Source organism: Suricata suricatta, chromosome 3 (genome assembly GCF_006229205.1).
Source record: "Suricata suricatta isolate VVHF042 chromosome 3, meerkat_22Aug2017_6uvM2_HiC, whole genome shotgun sequence".
Taxonomy (NCBI): Eukaryota; Metazoa; Chordata; class Mammalia; order Carnivora; family Herpestidae; genus Suricata; species Suricata suricatta.
Genome location: NC_043702.1, coordinates 105,275,581 through 105,298,478, shown reverse-complemented (window position 1 = coordinate 105,298,478; position 22,898 = coordinate 105,275,581). Strand labels below are relative to the sequence as shown.

Sequence of the window (22,898 nt, the reverse complement as noted above, 5' to 3'; positions counted from 1 at the left end):
GGGATGGCGGGGGGCGCCGCGGGCCGGGGGCCGGGCCGAGGGGCCCCGCAGTCTGGCCGCCATGCCGGGCCCCCGCACCCTCGCCAACCTGGTGGAGTTCTTCTGGAAGGACGGCTTCGGCCGCGTCCACGAGATCCAGGTAGCGGCGCGCGCCGGGCCCGGAGGGGAGCGGGCCCGAGGGCGCCCGGGAGGAGGCGTCCAGGAGGGTGTCCGGGAGGGACGCCAGTGAGGGGACACCGAAGAGAGACTCCGAAGAAGGATCACTGGGCAGGGGCCCCAGGCAGGAGGCGCCCAGGAGGGGTCACCAGTCGGGAGGGGGCACCGGTCAGGACGTGCCCAAGCGGGGCGCTCCGGGAGGGGGTGCCGGGCAGGACGTGCTCAGGAGGAGCCCTCTGGGAGGGGGCCCGGGCAGGGGCGCCGAGGAAGGCGCGCTGGGGAGGAGGCACAAGGCCCGGGGGGTAAAGTGACTCCAAGGAGGAGCGCCCAGGAGCAACGCCGGGGAGGGGACCCCGGGGCGGACGCCAAAGAGGGGCGTCCAGGAGGGACTCCAGCGAGGCGGTACCAGGCAGCGGATGCTGGAGACGACGCCCAATAAAGAGCGCCAAGAAGGAGGCTTCGAGGAGGGCGAGGGAGAGGCCCCCGGACAGGACACGCGGATGCGAGGCCTCTGGGGAGTGAGCCCAAGGAGGGCGCCGGCGGGCGGAGGCGCGAGTGGGAGCGGGGCCTGCCCAGAGGGGGCCCGAGAGGAGCGCCTTCCCCGGTGGGGGATGTCGGGCCGGCCTGGGAGCACCGTGAGCAGCTCGGAGCTCTCCAGGGCACTGTGTCTAAGGGACCAAGGTCATGTGGTGTCAGTTTCTAGACCTTTTGGGTTGTGTTTTATAAATGGAAAACAAGCACCCTCCCACCCTCAACGCGGCAGAGGGTCGGAGGCCACAGGTGGCATAGCCTCTTAAGGGATGGGGTCACCACACAAATGTAAAGGAACCTGGGCCAGGACTGGGGCAGGGACCTAGTCGTGCCAACTCCGGGTCGGGGTGTTGGGACTGGCTCAGACTGCAGTTTCTCATCTTGACCTCGAGGTCTACCATTCCTCTCTGCACTGCAGCTTGCAACCTGTCTTCCTTGGTAAGGTGACCCTCCCCCTTCAAGGGTCATTGGATCCCCTTTCCTCTCACTCGCTGCGACAGCTGCTTCCTCCACTTGACTTCTTCACTTGACTTCTGCATTTTCTCAGGGCTCCCACCCCGGGAAACACTTCACTTCTGGGATCTAGGCCTAACTTCTTCCAAGAGCACCCTTCCCCATCCACCCCAGTTGATGTTAGAAGCTTATCCTCCATCCTTTCCTAACCACTCCCCTGGGCTGTGGTCATGGTCATTCCCTCGGCCTAAAAAACATACCTGATGGTGCAGAGGCTCTGATTGGGTTGGAGAAGCAGAAACCTCATTAGGAGAAAAAAAAACAGTACAACTCTGGAGCAAGTTAAAAAAATTTTTTTTATTGTTTATTTATTTATTTTTGAGAGAGAGAGAGAGAGTGAGAGAGAGAGAGCGAGAGCGAGCGTGTGTGCAGGGGAGGGGCAGAGAGAGAGGGAGAGAGAATCCCAAGCAGACTCCATGCTGTCAGCACAGAGCCCGATATGGAGCTTGAACCCATGAACTGTGAGATCATGACCTGAGCCGAAATCAAGAGTCGGAGGCTTAACCAACCTACCCAGGCGCCCCAGAAGCAAGTTTAATTTGACTGAAGTTCTGGGCCCTCCTCTCCATCCCCTACACAGTTTTTCTTGGACATACTTCTTAGGGGTGAAAAATAATTTTCTTTTCCATGTGGAATCTGAATGTAAGATATCAGGATGCTAGTTTTCAATGCGTTTAAAAATGTTTTGTTACTTACTGAGGACCAGTCAGTACAGCTTGGTTTTTTGTTTTTGTTTTCAACTTCTATCTACCTCTGCTTCTATCTGATTTCATCCTCACAGTCTAAGGTTGATTCCCCTGCACAGGGTTCTTTGGGAAGCAGACCACTGTTAAAACCTACATCTCTGGGAGGAGCCCCCTGGGGAGCCCCCTCTCCACAACCAGAAAGTGTCGAACTTCAGATGGGTGTTTTCCCTGCACCTGCTGCTCTCTGGCCATCACCCTAAACCCTGCCTTCCTGCCAGAGGCTCGGACCAAGGCCTTTCACAATAGTCCATCACAAGCAGTGATGCACACCTGTCAGGACAGTCATGGAACACACTCACCTGTGCTTTCTTGCAACGTGGTACCAGGCCCCAAGTGTTTCTGGCTTTGTTGTCCTTTTGGGCTCCCCTTTTCCTTTCTTCCCCAAATAGCACTTATTTGCAGAAGCAGGAACCCCCTTGCTACTCCTCTTAGGACCCCAAGGGAGTGCTTTCTGGCCTTGGGCTCCACTTGGGGTGGGCTCAGGTTGCTGCAGACTGAATAAGGTTCTAAGAGAGCCCTCTCTGCATTACTCTCCAGGGTCCTGAGGCACTTGTAGGAGGAAAAGAGGTATTCTGTTACCGCACCTCCAGTTTATTGTTCTCCACTGGTGATCACAGAGAGTTCAAGCCTTTCATGTACAGGTGGAAAAGGCCCAAAGTGTTGGCTGAGTGACTTGCCTGAGGTCATGCAACTAGTTAGTGGCAGAGCAGACACCCTAACCTGTGTCACCAGAAGGCATTTCAGATGTGACAGAGCAGGAGGGCCCTGTGTTCAAATGCTAGCCCTCCACAAGTTCCTGTGGAGTCTCAGCTAATCACTTCTTCTCTCTAAATGCCAGCTTCTTTGTGCAGAAGTCTGACAGTCCTCATCCACCTCACAACAGGTCAAGTGAAAAATTTTAATTGTAATAATAAGTAAATACTAATAATGAACGTTTCTAGAACTCTTTTCATGTGCTGGGCACAGTTGTAAGTCCTATTTGTCCATTTTGCAGGTTAGAAAACTGAAGTACATGGAACTTAACCTCCCAAGGTTGCTCAGCTAGTAAACTGTGAACTGATTCAAATTCCAGAGTCTGTGCTCTTAATGTCTATGCAGATTCTAAGTGCTAGAACTGACTATACTGTTCTGTGATCCGCTAGCAAAAAGTGCTGTTCACGATCCTGGTCATGCATCTTGTTCTTTCTCCTTGTGCTGATGGTGCCCATTCAGTAGCTGGATTTGCCTTTCTCAAGAGTTGCTGTTAATAGTCATCTTATCAGTGACTCCAATTCAGAGACCCAGAGGAATACATTTCAGTTGAGTCTTAGTGTCTTTATCTATGGATGGGAGGATTTCATCCAGGTTGATAAGAAAGTGAACATCTTCTACCTGAGGAGTAGAAGGAAGAATGGAGAGACCCTCTGGCCTGCCATTTCTAAGGCAAAGAGTTGGGGTGATAAGAAATGTTGGCAAATGCCAAGGAGAGACTTAGTCATTTTCCCCATGCTCAGCCTTGGCTATGCCGTGTTTATTTATTTATTTATTTATTTGTTTGTTTGTTTAACCCATTTACATTTATTGTAGTTTCTCTTTGCTTTTTGATAACAGCACTATTGAGATATATAATTCACATACCATACAGTAGTCACTCCAGTCAATCTTAGAACATGTTCATAACCTTAAGGAGAAACCCTATATTGTTTCTTTTAGCTCTCCAACTCTCCATTCCCCCAACCTTCAGCAACCACTAATTTACTATCTGTCTTTACACTCTGGCCTTTTCTAGACATTTCATATAATTGGAATCATAATATGTTTGGCTTCTGTCACTGAGCATTATGTTTTCAAGGTTCATCCATGTTATGGTATATATCAGTACCTCATTTCTTTTTATTAACAAGTAATATCCCAGTGTAGGGATAAACTACATTTTGCTTATCTATTCATCAGTTGACAGACATTTGGATTGTTTCCACCTTTTCACTAATTATGAATAACACTGCTATGAACATTTGATATAAGTTTATTTTTGATAGACATGTATTTTAATTTCTTTGGATCTATATCTAGGAGTGGAATTGCTGGGTCAAATAGTAACTGTCTATTTAACTTTTTGAGGAACTGCTGGAATGTTTCTCAAAGTGGCTGCACTATGTATGTTCCTACCAGCTGTGTCAGAGCATTATGATTTCTCCACATCCTTTCCAGGGCTTGTCCTTACCTGTCTGTTTGAGTATAGCCATCCTAGTGGGTGGGAAGTGGCGTCGCATTGTGATTTTGATTTGCATTTCCTTGATGACTAATGATGTAGAGCTTCTTTTCATCTGCTTTTTTTCCGTTTGTATATCTTTTTTGTAGAAATGTCCATTCAAATAATTGCCCAGTTTTTAATAGGCTCGTTTTTAGTGAGTTGTTCTTTATATATTTTGCATACAAATCCCTTATCAGATATGTGCTTTGCAAATATTTTCTCAATTCTGGGGATAGTCTTTTACTTTCTTTGAAACACAAAAGTTTTAAATTTTTGATCAAGTCCAATTATATGTTTTTTTCTTTTGTTGTTCGTGATTTTGGTCTTATATCTTAAGATACCAATGCCAAATTCAAGGTCCTAAAGGCTTATCCCTATCATTTCTTCTAAGAATTTTATGGTTTGGATTCTTACGTTTAGGGCTTGAACAATTTTGAGGTAATTTTTATGTTTGGCATGAGAGAAGGATATAAATTCATTCATTGCCTATAGATAGCCAGTCCCAGTACCATTTGTTGAAGAAACTATTCTTTTCCTATTTACCTATGTAGTTGTTTTGTCACTGGCATCCTTGTTGAAAATCAGTTGATCATGAATGTATGAGTTTCTTTCTTTCTTCCTTATTTTCAAGTTTATTTATTTATTTTGAGCAAGAGTGAGAGAGAGAGAGAGAGAGAATGAGCAGGGGAGGGGCAGAGGGTGAGAGAGACTCCCACAAAGGCTCTATGCTATCAGTGCAGAGCCCCATGTGGGGCTCAATCCCATGAACCATGAGATCATGACCTGAACTAAAATCAAGAGTCAGAAGCTTAGCCAACTAAGCCACCCAGGTGCCCCTGTATGGGTTTATTTCTGAACTCTCAATTCTACTCCCGTGGTTTAGATGTTTATCCTCAAGCCAGTACTACACTGTTTTGATTGTTGTTGTTTTTGTAGCAAGTTTTGTAATAGGGAATAGGTAACCCTTAAACTTTGCTCTTTTTTTTTTAAGGTTATTTTCGTTATTCTGGTTCCTTGAATTTCTATATGAATTTTAAGCTTGTCAGTTTCTAGAGAAGCCAACTGAAATTTTGTTAGGGATTATGTTGACTCTATGGGTCAGTTTGGGGAGTATTCTCATCTTAATAATATTAAGTCTTCAATCCATGAACATGGGATATCTTTCCATTGTTTAGGTCTTCTTTGATTTCTTTCAATGATCTCTTACAGTTTTCAGAGTATTAGTTTTGCCTTTCTTTTCTCAAATTTATTTCTAAGCATTTAATTCTTTTTATTATTACTATCTTATTATTAATGGAATTGTTTTCATAATTTTACTTTTGGATTGTTCATTGCTAGTGCTTGGAAATACAACTGACTTTTGTATTTTGATCTTATATCATGCAAGCTTGCTGAACGTGTCTATTAATTCTGATAGTTTTTTTAGTGAATTCTTTAGAATTTTCTATATGTGAGATCATGTCATCTGTGATTAGAGATAGCTTTACTTGTCTCTTTCTATTCTGGGTGCCTTTTCTTTCATTTTCTTACTGGGGGCTATTTTCACAGGTTCAGTACAGATTGTCTGCAGAGGGCTCTCTCTCTGCAGAGTAGGGTGGCACAGCAGCCAAGGGCCTGGGACAGGGGCTGTCAGAACCATTGAGGGCCTGGAACAGAGGTTGGCACAGTCTTTTTTGGCTTAGGCCATTGAAGGCTCCGCAATTTATCTCCATCCATAATGACATTTCTCTCTTATTGCTCCACACAGCTAAGTATTGTTAAAAACATAGCTCTAAAGAATAAGAAAACTTAGTATGACTGATGATGTCAGGAATATTTAAAGTCACAACTCTTAATTCAGCTCTGAATAAATAGAACTTTCCTCTGCCCCAGTTTTCTGCTACCCTAATACATAGAAATGTTCATGTCAAAAGTATATCATATCTGTGTATTTTTTCCTTTTTTGGTTTCTCCATGGTATTGCAGCAGAAGCACACACGGGAATATGGAAAAATCTTCAAGTCTCACTTTGGTCCTCAGTTTGTAGTATCTATTGCAGACCGAGACATGGTGGCTCAGGTGCTCCGGGCAGAGGGGGCTGCGCCCCAGAGAGCCAACATGGGGTCCTGGCAGGAGTACCGACATTTACGAGGGAGATCCACCGGGCTCATCTCAGCGTGAGTATGCGGCCTGGCTGGGCCATGGGTGGGAGTGGGGAGCCCAGGGAGACCCCTGCCTGGATGGTGGGCTCTGAAAGCCAGCCTTTAATAAATCACAGAACTCCCAGTGGAGTTCAAAACAGCCTCTATTTGTGATTTCCTAAATACTGGTGTGGAGGGCCCTGTCCCTTCTCCTCTGGGAAAAGGTTTGATGGCAGGGACAAGATCGGGTCACATTAGCCTGGTAAAGGGTGAGAGCTGTTTCCTAAGCAGTGCTCTGAAGCTGTAAGTGTCCCTTAAATGACAACCAAGGGAGGGGGGCTCACAGAGACTATCTATGCACAGGGGAGGAGGCAGCTACTTTAGGAGACCTCGAGGAGGGGCCAAAAGATGGATCACCATGTGATGACTTCTCTGAGTCATAACGGGCTTTGATTATTACTTGTAAACAAGCCTCACTGAGACCTCTGTGCCCTCTAAAAGATAATCAGCACAGTCCCAGACAGGGAGGAGAAACAAGCATCTGTGGATCCCCTGGTCCAAATCCCTTTGGTTTGGAAATTCTGTTTATGGTTCTTTGATATACATGCCCTTATACATGAACTACGGAGAAATGCACCCATCGGCTTCTCCAATGAGGTAAATAACAGCTGTGACTGGATCTCACCAGAATCCCTCAACTTCTGCTCAAACACCTCCTCCCTGTTGGTCCAGCCCCAGAGGGGCAGTGGCCAAATGCTGCACAAGCTCTGGCTCTCTGCTCCATCACCCGCCTGCCTGCATCCCTGTGGGCCCAGGAGCTCAGTTCAGGGCTCAGGAGTTCATACACGTAAACTGTTATCTCTTTTGCTGATCCCAACAGCTTCATATCTTTGTTATAATAGTATTGCAAGGTTTTTCAAAGGAAATCCTATTACTTTTATAAAGACGATTCCCAGTGGCATCCCGGTAAAGTTTGATTCAAGGGGACCAGTTTAAGCTCTGACAGACAGGTGGCACGAGGCTGCCGTCACCTCCCCCTCCCCGCACAGTGTCTTCATTCCATTTGGATGGCAGATCTGGCTGGCTTCTTAGGGCTGGGGACACTCTCAGTACTCCGCGTTCTTTTCCAGAATGTCAATGGAAGTAAGGTTATTTGAAACTCAGTTTACTCTTCCAGGGAGGGTGAACAATGGCTCAAGATGAGACGTGTGTTGAGACAAAGAATTCTGAAACCGAGAGATGTGGCCATTTTTGCGGGAGAAATCAACCAAGTTATTGCTGATTTAATTAGGAGAATCTACATTCTCAGGAGCCAGGCTGAAGATAGAGAAACTGTGACCAATGTCAATGACCTTTTCTTCAAATACTCAATGGAAGGTGAGGCGAAGTCGGAGGGAGATGGAAGAGAGGACAGTTGCCACACATAGGAGTTCTCATTCACCAGGCGTGTTCTGTGTGCCCGCAGGCCTTGTGCTGAGCCCTGCACGTCCACACCCGTGACTGTTGCCTGCTGAATGAGCCAGGTGTGCCGCCATAGCTTGACATGTGGGCAAACTGACAAACCGCCCTCACTTTCAGTGGCAAGACCTTAGTTCCAAGTCTGGATCTTTTTACCTCAAGAATCATGCTTCTAAATTACCATACATTTTGCTTTAGCACAATCTGTAAAAGCTATTAGAAGTTCAGAGGGTCTTTACTCCAGTCGTTCTAGCTTTCAGAATTCACAGGGGATGGGTAGGACATTCCCATGTCCTAAAATCAAGAATCAAACCTCGAAGGTGTTCACTGAAAGTCTCCTCATTCTCCTCTCCTGACCTGGCAAGATCACCAGTTTCTTCAGGGGATAGCTTATGCATATGCAAGGGGATACATGTGAATGTTCTTTTTACCTAAAACAAAACAAAACAGGAGCATACCAAATATTTTATCCTGTACTTTGCTTTTTCCTGAGGAACTTCTATCAGCTTCCTCCTTATTTATTTATTTATGTAAAAATGTTTACTTATTTATTTTTGAGAGAGAGAGAGCACATACAAGCAGGGAAGGGGCAGAGAGAGAGTGAGAGACAGAGTCCGAAGCAGGCTGCAGGCTCTGAGCTGTCAGCACAAAGCCCAATGTGGGGCTCAAACCCATGGACTGTGAGATCATGACCTGAGCTAAAGTCGGACACTTAACCTACTGAGCCACCCAGGCACCCCTTTCTTTTTCTAAAGATTAAAAATTTTTTTTAAATTTATTTTGAGAGAGAGAGAGAGAGAGAGAGAGAGAGAGAGCGAGCACATGTGTGGGCTAGCAAAGGTGAGGGCAGGCCAAGAAGGAAAAGGAGAATCCTAAGTAGGCTCCATGCTATCAGCGCAGAGCAAGAAACAGGGCTTGATCTCAAAAACTGAGATCATGATATGAGGCGAAATCAAGAGTTGATGTTTAACTGACTGAGCAACCCAGGTGCCCTGCCCCTCTTTTTTTTTTTTTTAAACAAGCTTACTTTATTTCAGATTTAATTTTTAAGTTAACTTTTTAAAGTTCTAGTAATGCTTGCCAAACATAGTAACACAATCAACAGAGAGAAGGGTTGTAAACACTGGAAAATCCTGCTCTTTCCTGACTCATTGAGACGGTTCCCTCCCTTCTTATTGCTCTCTGGCCCTGGGGCTCCCCACTCTGTGGCCCAGAGGTGCCAACAATTCCCCAAGGTTGGACAAGTGGCGGAAAGGTTGGGTGCTTTGCATCCGGGGTCTGGAGCAAACTGTCGGGAGGGGGCTGTGATGAGGTAGAGCCTTGCCAGGTGGAAGGAAAGACCTGCCAGCACTGAATGTGCAGCGCCCTGCAGCCCAGGACGTCGTGGAGGAAATGTCCTGTGATAGAGCTGAGCCTCACTTCCAAAGGGCACGTCCATCGCTTCGGAAGGTTCCTTCTGTGGCCAGATAGCTCACGCTGATCCTGCAAGTAACCCAGAAGCAGGTTTTAAGTTCTCTTTCCCATGCAGGGGTGGCCGCCATCCTCTATGAGAGCCGCCTGGGCTGCCTGGAAAACAGCATCCCGCAGGCGACCGTGGACTACATCGAGGCCCTCGGGCTCATGTTCAGCATGTTCAAGACCTCCATGTACGCGGGCGCCATCCCCAGGTGGCTCCGCCCCTTCGTCCCGAAGCCCTGGCGGGAATTCTGCAGGTCCTGGGACGGACTCTTCAAATTCAGTAAGAGAAGGAATCAGGGTCACCTGTCGTCCGGCCAGCCGGCCAGACTGCCTGGGCTCGTGGGGTCTCTAACGCTCATGCAGACAGAGGGTGACCGCGCAGGATGACCTGATGTGGTTGCACGTTGTTATTTGGACTGGTCTCTCAGATGACAGAAAGTGTGTGGGTTACTACGACAAGCAACATGACCGGGTGCTCATTTTTAGATTCTTGTCATTTTGACAGACATGCTAGCAGTGATATATGCGACTAAATGTTGCCCAAGGGAGACGATGTCTTTAGTCCAATAATTCTGTCATTGCCAAAAATGCAGGTAGCTTTTCAGTCCTGCGCACACTCACTTGACCCTTCCTCTTGGCAGCTGCTTGGAAAGAGACAAATTCCTCTGTTTTCTTACTTGGTGAAACAAACCAAGAAATAATATTTTGTTCCAACTCAATGAAACAAGATCGGTTTTCCTACGTGGCTAAAAATTTCACTAAAAGAGAATTTCCTACACAGTATGTTAGCTAACCTGAATTTAAATATGTTTTTAAAAAAGAATTTCCAAAAAGAAGGGATTTCCACAGTGGTTATTAGAACAGTGTTTTTAGAACAATACCAAGGTTGAAAGTTGAAGAGGCCAATATTCATTTCAATATACGTGTCCTGGATTTAATGCCACTATCTTTTTTATGGTAAGCTGGCCTTTTTACTCAATCCATTCCTTCTCCTGGAAACATATAGGATTAAAAAGAAGAAGAAGAAGAAAGAAGAGATCTGTATTCTTGTTACTCCAAAGCTTTATTTGGCTATTTGATGAATAAAGCTAACATTTGCAAATCTCTTCTAGATTCTTCTCAGAGAAGAAGAGATGCTTAGCTTATCTTTAATGTTTCATTCATTTACACAGACAGGCATATAGATGAGGTCCCCAGGTGGACGAGAAATTAGCTTCGGAACCTGCCACAGATTAAGTTACCAGGAGGACGAAGAGATTGTTCTCAACCAAAACTTCTTTCAAGAGAAACACTGTTTTTAAACAGGCCAGATCCACGTTGACAAGAAGCTGAGGGACATACAACGCCACATGGACCAGGGGGAGAGCGTGAAGGGCGGACTGCTCACCTGCCTCTTCCTGAGCCAGGAGCTGACGCGGGAGGAGATCTACGCCAACATGACCGAGATGCTGCTGGCGGGCGTCGACACGGTGAGTGTCACCGCTCTTCTGTCTCTGCCACAAACAGAGTGGGCTGAGAGCTGGGGGCCTTTCCCAGTAACCTCCTATTCGTATGTACCAATGAACGTCTGCCTCACTGCTGACAGTCTCCAGGAGAAAACTCTAACTTTCAAATAAGATGTATGTATTTCTGCAAAAAATGTAATCCCTGTTCAGTTATCATGCACACAAAGTAACAATTAGGTTTTAAAGCTTAAAAACATCATTCCTGATTTGTGTTGCAGGTGATGGAGAGCTCCTCAGTTCATTTCATAAAGCCACATAACTTTCAAACCAAAACTTGTTGAAGAGGGCAGAGAGAAGGCAAAGTGTAGGGGTGCCTTGGGGCACTCAGTTGGTTGAGCGTCTGACTCTTGATTTAGGCTCAGGTCATGATCCCAGGCTTATGGGATCGATCCCTCCGTCCAGTTCCGTGTGAGTGTGGAGCCTGCTTGAGACACACACACACACACTCTCTCTCTCCCTCACCCCTGCCCCTCTGCCCTACTTGTGTGCATGCATTCTCTCTCTAAATTAAAATTTAAAAACAGAAAGAAAGAAAAGTTTAATCAGCAGTTTGACTTATGAATATGTGTGCATATCAGTCCTAAAATCCTAATGAATAGATTTATTGTGGCAGATGAATAGTGTACTGTGACCAAGAAAGGGAGGCTGCGAGAACAAAAGAGCACAGCCAAGTGACTGGATGGGAATCTCATACCCTCTAGTTGAGTGACACATGAAGACGTAGGAAAGTGTGTGTGCTGTGCTCCTGTTGGCAGAGCACAGTGGCCGGCCCGGCCCGTCAGTGTGCGTGTGGAGGACGTAGGGAGGCTGTGCACTGGATCGTTACCACGGGTTATCTGGCTGGCGGCGGGGAGGCGTGTGGGGGGGGAGCCAAGTTTTCTCCAAAAACATGTGTATAATAGGATACCATTATTCATGTGTGGAAAATGATACACATGTGGGTATAGTATAGAGACATTTAAAAATTTGCCAAGGAAGTAGTGAAACAGGGAAGAGCAGGGCCAGGCTTTTAGTAATTTATGGGAGAAAAGTTGGTTGAGTAAAATAAAGATTTGCCTGATGCCTTGCTCTTTCCAAAGACCTTCAAAATTAAACAAGTAGGCTCATCAGCTCAAAGCTTTTCCTGTACATGAGTGCTTCCCGGAAGTTGATAAGGCACAGACCTCCTGCTTAAAGAGAGCACCCCTCCCCATCAAGTCAGCATATTTTTATTATAATGTGACATAAACACGTAAAAGCTAAAAATTAAGCAGAAAGTCCTTATTATTTTGGCTCTTATACAACATAAAACAAACACAGTATCAATTAAACCAAAGTAACCAATGAAATCAGTCTGATCAATGAAAATTTTAATCAGCTGTGTGAAGGTGATGGGTGGTGTGGGTTTCCTTGAATGCGGAAGGGATAGTGGAGGGCCTGGCCTCTAAGCAGATTTGGGTGCATTGTCCCTCCTGCCCCCTGGTGGTAACTAAGAGCGTCACATGAGGTGGAGTGCAGAAAGGGCAATTCTACCAGAGAAGAGAGGCCTGTGAAGGGAGGGTCTCACAACTTCATACTCATTTTTTAACATATTATTTTAAAAAACTTTTAGGGGCACCTGGGTGGCTCAGTTGGCTAAATGTCCGACTTCGGCTCAGGTCATGATCTCACGGTTCATGGGTTTGAGCCCCACATTGGGCTCTGTGCTGACAGCTCAGAGCCTGGAGCCTGCTTCAGATTCTGTATCTTGCTCTCTTTCTGCCCCTCCTCCATTCGTACTCTCTCTCTCTCAAAAATAAATAAACATTAAAATAAATAAATTAAAAAACCACCTTTATTACAGTGTAATGTATGCACCAGAAACTGCATCCATTGAAACTGTACAATTTGATACAAATTGTTGGTAGGTATGCAGTCATTCATGAAACCACCACCACAATCAAGATCCTGAGCATTTCTAGCACCCCTGCTGTTTCCTCACCCCTATTTCAGTCCATCCCTCTCCACACCCCTGCCCCTGACAACCACCAATCTGCTCTCTGACACAGAGCATCAGTTTGCACTTTTCTAGAAACTTATAGAAATAGAACCATACATACAGAGTGTATTTTGCACCCAGCCTCCTTCACTCAGCAAAATGATTTCAAAGCAGTTTATTCTTTTATATCACCAAGTACAGGCATCCTTGCTTTATTGCACTTTGCAGATAATGTTTTTGTTTGTTTGTTTACCAATTGAAGGGTTGTGGCCATTCTGCATTGATCAAGTCTCTTGGGGCTATTTTTCCAACAGCACTTGCACACTTTGTGTGTCTGTGTCACATTTTGATAATGCTTGCAACATTTCTAACTTTTTCATTATTATATATGCATTATAATATATAATACATATTATATTTGTTATGACATATAATATCTATTATATTCATTGTGATCATTTATAATGTATCATAATAGAATCATTGGTCTGTGATTAATGATTATGACTTGCTGGAAGCTCAGATGATGGTTAGCATTTTTTAGCAATGAAGTATTTTTTAATTAAGGTAGGTACATTGGATTTTTTAAAGACATTATGCTATTGCATACTTCATAGGTTACAGTATAGTGTAAATATAACTTACATGCACTGACAAACCAAAAAATTATTTGACTTGTTTTATTGTGATATTCATTTTATTATGGTGGCCTGGAGCCCAACACACATTGTCTCCAAGGTATGCCTGTGGTATTTCATTGTCTGGATTTACCACATTTGGTTTTTCCACAGAGATGTAATTTTAATAGACATTTCTAACTTATTCCCATATCATTTATAAAGGAGGACTTGCACATTATATACATTATGGAAGGACTTGCCCTTTAAAGACATATAATATCTATTTCAGGGAAATTATATCAGTATGACCTACTATTTTAGATTTTTTTTAGACAAAAGAAAGGGCATTTATACTGTGGAATTTTCTTGCTTATAAGAGAGTGAAACACAGTTACATAGATACTAGTGAAAATGTAGTGAAAGTCTTGGAGAATAAACTAGAATTATTCTCAAAAACCAGAAATGTAATTCATCAGGCTGAGAAGTGGTATAAAAAATGACATTGCTTGGGGTGCCTGTGTGGCTCAGTTGGTTACGTGTCTGACTCTTGGTTTCAGCTCAGGTCTTGATCTCAGGGTTGTGAGTTCAAGCCAAGTTGGGCTCCGTGCTGGATGCGAACACCTACTTTAAAAAAAAAATGAGTGATTTGCATAAATGAGTTATTAAATCTTTATAGGTTGCCATACTTGAGAAGTGCATGGAAGCAATGGTTAATGGGGAGTCCCCAACACAGATCAGGCAGACAGAGCCCACCTCGCCCAGCCTTTGCGGGCTGTGGAATGCCAGAAAGTTGAACAGTTCCCAGGCTGATGGGTAGTCTTCAACCCTTTCTAGCAAAAACCAGATGACCCTTAAAAAGAAGGTCATAGAAAATTCCAGGCACAACTTCCAGGCTTGACTAGCATCCCCATGTCCTCTCAGACTCCACTGAAGAGGAGGCAGATTGCTTTTACATGATCTAAACATGTTCTAACATAGTTTTTCCTCTGGCTCTTCATTGAAAGAACAGTTGAATCACATGTGACTTTCCAAAATATTTCTGTTTTGGGGTGAATTAGTAAACACACCTTTTGTTTTGGTAAGACCTAACAAACTCCAATAGAGTTTTAAGAACGTGACTTTTCATATGTGCGTATGCTCACATGACTTCATGCCTGATGTTGTCTGCTGCTTAAGTCCTTGGTGTTACTTACCCCTGTGCCTGTGTCTGCTGGTTTCTTTATTAGACATCGTTCACATTATCCTGGGCAGTGTATCTCCTTGCGAGGCACCCAGAAGTGCAGCAGACCATGTACCAGGAGATAGTTAAGAATTTGGGGGAAAGGCACATCCCAACGGCAACTGACATCCCCAAAGTCCCACTGGTCAGAGCTCTGCTGAAGGAAACCTTGAGGTAAAATACTTGTCAAAATTCACACCAAAAACTGTCTTTTAAGTTTCTGATTTTTTATCATAATGATTTATGCTTTTGACTTAAAAACTGGGTCCAAAACAAAGGCCCCAACATCCTTCAGTGGCCGACATTTTGAGGAAGGACCATTTATAGCTATCTTTGTTTCCTCTCTGCCCTTGTCAGAATAGTAGGAAGGCTATTCTGTTTTACAGTTTGAAATATTGATTGTTCTTCATAAAGCCCTTTGGAGCCCTCACCTGACATTGTACCTGCGTTAGTGATTTGGTTCACCAAGCTTCCCCATAGGCTCCTGAATCAGTGCTCCTTGGTTTCTATTCCGCTGGAGGTAAAGCAGAACAAGAGTGATTTATCGGGAGAATACTTGGGGCCATTTTGCTAACTATCAGGCCTCCTTACAAAAGACTGCGGCTCTTGTGTGGCTGTGCTGGGGGACTGGAGACACCAGGCGGTGAGGTTTGTTCAGTCTGGGACAGGGCTTCACCGACACTCAGAAAAGCCAGGCCATGGGGGTTGTGGGTGGCTATGGGTGGACCTGGTTGGGAGGTGGTGGGATTTGGTGGCCAGTGAAACTTCCTCCTTTGAGGTTCAAGGATCCTGAACAGAGCATTCCTCTGCGGAGGAAATGCCTTGGTGAAGAGCCGAAGTTACACAGTATACACTTATAGTAACGCTTCTAAACTGGACCTGACCATGAAGTTTCAAGTTGCATTGCATCCTCAGTCTACAGCAATGGTGTTTAACCTTGCGGGGGTGGGGGTGGGGGGATCTAGCTGTGTGTTTCCTGGTATTTGTCAGTCAAAGTTTTATTCAGCGTTGTCTCAGGATTGCCTCTCGGCGACAATCCAAATGCTGAAGTGTGTTCTCAGAATGGGTTTCGCATACCCCTGGGTCCCATGGACTACTCCTTGATGAAAGGGGTTCCAGGTGCATGTATGTTTCAGAAACTCTCTGACACGATCCCTCCTGGGAGCACGTTCAAAGCTCTGCTTTGTGTTTTGTGCACATTTTTGACTGTGGGACCTCCCTTCACATTCCTCAGAATACTCGCTGGCCACAGCTAAGGAGCTGCAAAGGTCCTCGCGAAGTTTCTCAGCTGAAATTGGACTGTGTATTACATCATAGAAAATAAAAATGGCAAAATATCCTGACTTTTGGAAATGTAGTAGACTATTTTAGAAGTGGCCATTTCATTCCTGCTTCCACGGGTTCTTTTCCAGGCTGTTTCCAGTGCTGCCAGGGAATGGCCGAGTCACCCAGGAAGACCTGGTTGTTGGCGGGTATCTGATTCCCAAAGGCGTGAGTTTGGCTGCCAGGGTGTGGGCTTGGGCTCTGCCGTGTGGCCAAGTGGGAATTGTTCTCGTATGTTTAGGAAGGAGGCCTGCAGACACAGCAGTTGCAGGTGGCGGAGGGTTGAAGGATTTGAATCTCCTGCTCTGCGACTGCACTGCCACGAGGGGTGGGCATCTGCTGAAGGAGGGGCTCTTCATGGCTCCTCCTGGCCAGAAGCATCCCTGGAGGGACCGTTCAACTGGGACTCTTGCGTCTGCTCTGCCTTCATGTGATCCTGTTCTGTATTCCTTCCCGGTTGCAAATGGTGTCCTCAGACCCAGCTGGCCCTCTGCCACTATGCCACCTCCTATGAGGATGAGAACTTCCCTCGGGCCAAGGAGTTCCGGCCAGAGCGCTGGCTGCGGAAAGGAAGCCTGGACCGAGTGGACAACTTCGGGTCCATCCCCTTCGGGTATGGGGTTCGGAGCTGCATCGGGCGGAGAATTGCAGAACTGGAGATCCACCTCGTCATGATCCAGGTAGGCGCTGAGCACCGGCCTTCCATCTTGGCCTGGTTTACTGGGCTCCGCCAACCAAGGCTTGAGTGGGAAAGGAGATGTGACTTTGAAAACTCAAAAGCAAGAGCTTCACATTAAATCCCTTTTATATTTTAAAATGCCCCCCACCCCCACCATCTCCACCCCAGCCACTTTCCTTCCTCCCCTGACCACCTGCTGAGGCTCTTTTCTCCTTGGACTGGTAGGGCAGCATTTCAGGTCCTCAGAGGCCCAAAGGACTGGGGGGTGTGCATGTGGCTGTTGTAGGGTATATAGGGGCCCAAGAGCTCAACTCTTGTCCCACGAGGAGCTCTGGGCATGTGCAGATAGGAAGGTGTCAGACCAGTGGTCTCAAGTGTTATGGAGCAGAAAAGGCCCTAGGGAGCTCCTTAAAATGCAGATTCTGGGACCTGCCACAGAGAGTGATTTGGTGGGTGGGGCGGGGCTGCTGAGCGGTCCTGACTCTGGTGATCACTGCGCTCCGAGAGAGGCGTGAGCCAGCCATGCACATGGCACAGTGGTTCTCGCACTCACTGAGGCTACGAAACATCAGGAAGGCTTTGTTTTTGTTGGAAAATGCCTTACATTTAATCTCGTAATACTAAAATAAATGCTTTTTAGCCTATACTATATGAAATAATGTTGGAAGGAAATTTCCTAAAAGAAAAGACTTTAGTAGAGAAAATTAAACCTAGGTTTAATTAGGTTCCTGCAAATGTAGGAAGGCTATGGTTAACTTACCTTAGCCATGGAAGACCTGGGACCTGGGCCCAAGTTTTGGGAGCTACTGCCATTGACGTTGCACTGGAAGAACGTGGAGATTACTTGTGACCCAAGCTTCCCATTTTACTGATGAGAAAACTGAGGCTCAGAGAGTTGGAGCCACTTGCCACCGTCACAGAAGTCCTGAAGACTCACAGAACTTCGGGCAGAGCACTGAGGGGCTGGGACCTTGATGACAGGTGGCGTGAGAGCGTCAGGTGCCATGGGAGGTGCGGAGAGGGATTCTGGATGGTCAGCACTTGGAGAGGACTCTGAGAGCTGGAGGAGTTGAGGGAGAGGACACAGAAGGAAGTGTCGTGGGAGGGTACCTCTCTGGAGCTGGCTGGCGTGGGTCGGGGAACGCTCAGTGACCTGTGTGTGTAAAAGGCCGTCCCCTCCTCTGTCAAGACACGTTGGCTGCTGGCAAGGCTCTGCGGTGTCACCAGCACAGCCATCCTGGGGACCGTGGGACGCTGGCCCAGCCCAGCTGTATCAGAGGTGACAGGCAGCTCAGTGTAGCCTTGATTCCAGGGCCAGCGGACCCCAGCTCAGCTGTTTCTTGTTTCTGACGCTCCAGGCAGGTTTCTCAGCCATGATGAGCCCATTTCCTTATTCACAAAATGGGCCAAATACCTAGTTCTTGGTTGTGTGAGGACTAAAAATGGTCTATGCACATGGTCCGTGCCAAGGAGGCAGGAGCTGCCATTGTCCATGCTGCTGCTCTGAGTGTTTTCAGAAAGCTCTTAGGCTCCGTAAAACGCTGCTGTACATTCTGTGGCCACATCCCAGACAAACTGAGGCCACCTCCTACCAAGAGCCATTCAGGCGACTGTGGAGCTCACTCCCTGCTCCCCAGCTCTGGCCGCCTGCGGGACTGGGGGCCACTGTGAGGGCGAGGGGTGCCAGCTGAGGGGCCGAGGCCAGCCTTGCCTGGTGCACCTGTTGGCAGAGGGTCAGAAAGAAGGTATTTGGTGGCAATGGGGTTTTGTTTGTTTGGTGCTATTAACATACAAATGTACCTGCTGCAGTTTTTCCATAGAGTCCTCATTTCTAGTTGTGTGAATGCAGAAAGGGAACATCACTATTTGTAATTGTTAGGGGGAAAAAGAGACAGAGAGAGAGAAAGAAGGCACACATAAACTGCTAGGAATGAGGAGGAGACAACTAAAACTGCAGTTGTCGATCTTTTTTAAAGTTTATTTATTTATTTATTTTGAGAGAGAGAAAGAGCGAGAGAGTGAGCATGGGAGGGGCAGAGAGAGGGAGAGACAGAAAATCCCACAGGCTCCACACTGTCAGCGCAGAGTCCAATGTGGGGCTTGAACTCATGAACCAGAAGACTGTGACCTGAGCTGAAACCAAGAAGCTGATGCTCAACTGACTAAGCCACCTAGGTGCCCTGATTTTTTTTAATGAAGAAGATACCACAAATGCCTTATTTTTGCTAATAAATTTGAAGACTTAGATAAAAGGTACAAGGTATGGAAAATATAAGTTGCCCAGATTGTCCCAAAAGAAAGAAAATAGACCTTAGATACTGAATACATGGGGTCACTGGGGAAAAGATTTACCCCAGAACATTCCAGACCTAGACAGTTTCATTGCACATTAAAAAAAATTTTTTTTTATGTCTTTTATTTATTTTTGAGAGACAGAGACAGCATGAGCAGGGGAGGGTCAGAGAGAGAGGGAGACACAGAATGTGAAGCAGGCTGAAGCTGTCAGCACAAAGCCCGACATGGGGCTCGAGCCCACGAACGTGAGATCATGAGCTGAGCCGAAGCTGGATGCTTAACTGACTGAGCTGCCCAGCGCCCCTCATTGCCATTTTAACAACCCTTCAACCAAGGGGTAATCATCATACAAACAGAGACTAGAAAAAGGAAGTCCCATTTTTATGAGACTTGCATGACCCTGCTGTTCACAACCTGGAGAGGATAGTATGACAAAGGAAAACCACAGGCCAGTCTGATTTAGTCACAAAGATGGAAAATATCCTCAGTGAAAGACTGGCAAACCAATCTCAGCACCGTGTGGGGTGGAAACAGGTTCCCCTGCACAGGATGGCCTACCGCAGAGAAATCTGTGAGTGGCTGCAGTTCGCCACAGTAGCAGCAAATTGCAAAAGAAAACTTACATGACCATCCTCCAAAAGAATTGATAATATATTCATGAAGAAAATGTCTCCGCACACCATTAAGGGAGCAGGTTTCCTTAACCAAATACGTGGTGGCTCTCCCAGTAGAACAGAGACTGTGCTTGTGGCCACAGGGATGGAAAGGGGGACTTGAAGGTGCACTGTCCCGCGGGGCTCCTTAAAACCAGGAACAAGACGTTAGTGTCACACAGAGAATGTTTAATACACTTTAGCTCCTTGAGAGTTGGGACTTGAGGAGCAAGAGGGGCTTTGTTTTTTGCTTGTATGTTTCCTGGGCGGTTTGGATTTTATTTTGGAGACCATAGTGTTGCCCCCAAAGAAAGGGGAAAAGACCGTGTGGCACACTGGGCGTTAAAGCAAGGAGACCTGCCTGTGAGTTCTTCAGCCTTGTGGTTGTGCGGGCAGTTCTGTGAAGTCAGAACCAAAGGTCAGAGGTTAGATGTTTGGATGAAGGTGTCTACATGCTAGAACATGATGGAGCCTAAATGCAGGCCATTCGGCTTGGCTCTTGAATCATGACAAAGGAGGGAGTTCACTGTATGTCCCGGGTCAGCCCTGCCCCTGCCACCTGGAGCCCCAGCCCATCTAAGGACCTGTCAGTGGGTCCTGCATTTTTGCCGGAACCCTGGAGAGGGAGTCGAGGCAGGGTGGGGGTGGAGTGGACTGGATCCCATGTGACATTATATGTTCTCTGAAACTGACATTTTTTTAGGCTGGACTTTATCCTGGACGCAGTGGGCAGCAAGGTAGAGGCAGTGGCTGACTGCTGTCGGTACTGTCCCAAAGCATGGGGAGCACAGCCCTCCCTCCCCTCTGGGAGCCCACGTGTGTTCTGACACAGGTCTTTCGAGCAGGTTGCCTGTGTTTCCTGAGCCCACAGGTGGCTTTGAACATCAGGCCACGGCCGCTTGGTGGGGGAGGTTATTGCTTTAGGCTGATGGATACTTTGGTGCTCTTTAAACTCGTTCTTGAGGTTCTCTTTAGTTTTATCCTGAGTGGTAGGGCTGATTGTTCTTCTGGACTGTAGAGATGAGAAATGGGATCAAAGGTACAGATCAAGAATATCTAAATTAAGGACATTAATCACTGAAGCCTGTTGGAATGATTTGCCTGCCTGCCCCTCCCCCACTCTGCAGCCGTGTGCTTCCCCCCCCAGAGCGCCCCCCCCCCGCCCCCCGCTATATCACTTCAGATTCCCAGCTGGAGGGAAACCTGGGATTTCACTTTATCTCTCTGTCCTTTGATTTGTTCTTTACCTTCTCCCAAAGAGGAAGCAGAGGAGTTGGTTTTGAAATGGCTGAGGAAACGGAAGTCATTTGAACATTGCATCTGTCTATCTTTGTCATGCTCTGTAGACAGGCCAGGCTCCTTTCAGAAATGAAGCACCCCCTGGCCTCGTCCTGATGGGGACTGGTGTCCTGCCCACTTCCTGGGCCCCTGCAGCCCGTGGCCCCCGCAGGGACGTGAAGGGCCCTCATTCGGAGCACTGTGAGTCCTGTACTGTCCCAATTTTGAAACCCCCTTCTCTTTTTCTCTTCTTAGTTGCTTCAGCATTTTGAGATCAAAACATCTTCTTGGACTAAAGCAGTTCCTGCAAAAACCCACGGGCTTCTGACGCCAGGGGGGCCCATCCATGTGCGTTTTGTTAACAGAAAGTGAGCCTGGATTTTTAAACCCAGCCCTCCGCCTGCCACAAACCAGTCAACTGATGACGGTTGAGGAGGGAACCATCACTTTGAGAGGCTGTCTTGGTGAAAAACTGGCCTCCCTCCACATTCTGAGAGACTCGTAAATCTTCATGCAAAGTAATGTGAGAAGATTGTTTGGCTTTTGCAAACCAGAGTTGGCTTTTCTTTGGGGGAAAAGGCTGTTTAAAAACCAGTGGCACTGAATTCTCACATCTTCTATGTGGTCTAACCCTTGTGCTGTATTTGATATTCAATTAGGCATAGTCTCTTGTGCATTTGTGCAAGGAACTGTTGGTTCACTTATAAATTCAGTGCTTGAATATACGTTCTGTAATCCTGCACCAGGACTCTGTCAGGAGGCAAACTCAACCTATTGTTTCTAATCTGATGAGGGAACATTACGGATGTCTCTGTAATATTGCAGTTGTGGAAAGAAAGCACCAGAGTCAACACTGTATCCTGAGCATGAGACTGAGACCCTACAGAGGGGCTCAAAGTTAAAGCAACCGTATTCTTCCTTTTCTCTCCAAACTAGTGCTTCCTTTTCCGGTGACAGCTCCTAAAGGAGTTGAGTATTAATTTTTGTTTGAAGGAATAATCAATAAAATAGAGAACTCCTGGTGAAACCAAGAATGCTTGGGTATTTCTAACCGAGTGTAAATAGCAAGCAGATGGATAAGAAAGAAGACCTGACGGTGCGGAATTACATGGTCTCAGCTGAGAAGAACGAATCACACAGCATCGTGGAAAACAGCATAACTTCAGTACGTTTTCATTTCAAGGAAAAATAAATATGTAAATGGACATGCTGGAGATAAAACAATATTTTCATCTTCATGGTGTTATTTTAAAGATCTGAACTGGAAACACAATCCAGCTGCTGGTGTGTGTGTAAGGCTCCAGCTGGATGCCTTGGGCCTCCAGACTGTTGGCTCGTGCCAAGTTCTGCTGCCTCTCCCACTGCTTGCTGGATGCTAATAAGAAAAAACACAATTTGATAACATTCTCTCTGCAGTCATGCTCGACATTGCTTATTCTCAATCCTATAAATCTTTACACGTAACCCTTCCCCCGATCACTTCCCTACTGATACATACTATACATGTCCCCTGCTTTTAGTCAGTCAGGCTGCAAACCACCCCCCCAGTAAGATAGAAATCATATTCATGTCACCTACCATTTTTGTTAAAGTAGGTAACAGTGTTAAATCTGTGTGTGAAGACGGAATAACTCAGTATGAGAGCTATAAAAATATATACAGTTAAATATGAAATGATGTAATGATATCTGACAAAATGCTGGATTACTTTGAGATATGGAAGCTTTTATAAACGAGCTACGGTTTTATTGTTTGTGACTGAAATTAAAAGGAATTGAGACTAAGCAACGGAAGTAACCTCTTATTCTACAAGGCAACCCCCCCGCCTTGTGAACTGTGGCCCTGCCTGGCGATGGGCAGTTGGTGAAGAGCAGGTGGTAACTGCTGCTCAGCTGTCTGTCTCACGAGCAGAGGGACAGACAGACCTTAGAAGCCTCCTGAGGGGACGCAACAGGAAGCACATGGCATGGACCAGCAAGTGTTCTTACCAAAGAAGTGGAAATTGCATTGGGTAGGTCTCTACCAGCTTATAGCAAACACAGGGTGCAGAGCAACAGGTTAAAACCCCAAGACAGATACATATGGTTTCACTCATGAGTGGAATCTAAAAATAAAACCCAAATGAACCGACAGGCAAAAAGCAGAATCAGACCT

General features: G+C 46.2%; 1 protein-coding gene across 1 annotated transcript; it reads left to right on the top strand.

The window, feature by feature from the left end:
* Window positions 1–120: 120 nt before the first annotated feature.
* Window positions 121–22,528, top strand: LOC115286575 (cytochrome P450 27C1). Its single transcript, XM_029933033.1, has 9 exons — window positions 121–139; window positions 6,218–6,335; window positions 7,477–7,676; window positions 9,286–9,495; window positions 10,521–10,684; window positions 14,524–14,690; window positions 15,929–16,007; window positions 16,316–16,519; window positions 21,000–22,528. The coding sequence occupies exons 2-9, from the start codon at window positions 6,226–6,228 to the stop codon at window positions 21,114–21,116; spliced, it is 1,251 nt and encodes a 416-aa protein (XP_029788893.1). The 5' UTR covers window positions 121–139; window positions 6,218–6,225; the 3' UTR covers window positions 21,117–22,528.
* The last annotated feature ends 370 nt before the right edge of the window (window positions 22,529–22,898 follow it).

Excerpts from the sequence above, each read along its gene's own strand:
- LOC115286575 (XM_029933033.1), top strand. The coding sequence starts at position 6,226 with ATGGTGGCTCAGGTGCTCCGGGCAGAGGGGGCTGCGCCCCAGAGAGCC. Across the intron at positions 10,685-14,523 it reads TGCTGGCGGGCGTCGACACG|ACATCGTTCACATTATCCTG; the intron begins GTGAGTGTCACC and ends TTTCTTTATTAG. Across the intron at positions 16,008-16,315 it reads GGTATCTGATTCCCAAAGGC|ACCCAGCTGGCCCTCTGCCA; the intron begins GTGAGTTTGGCT and ends TGGTGTCCTCAG.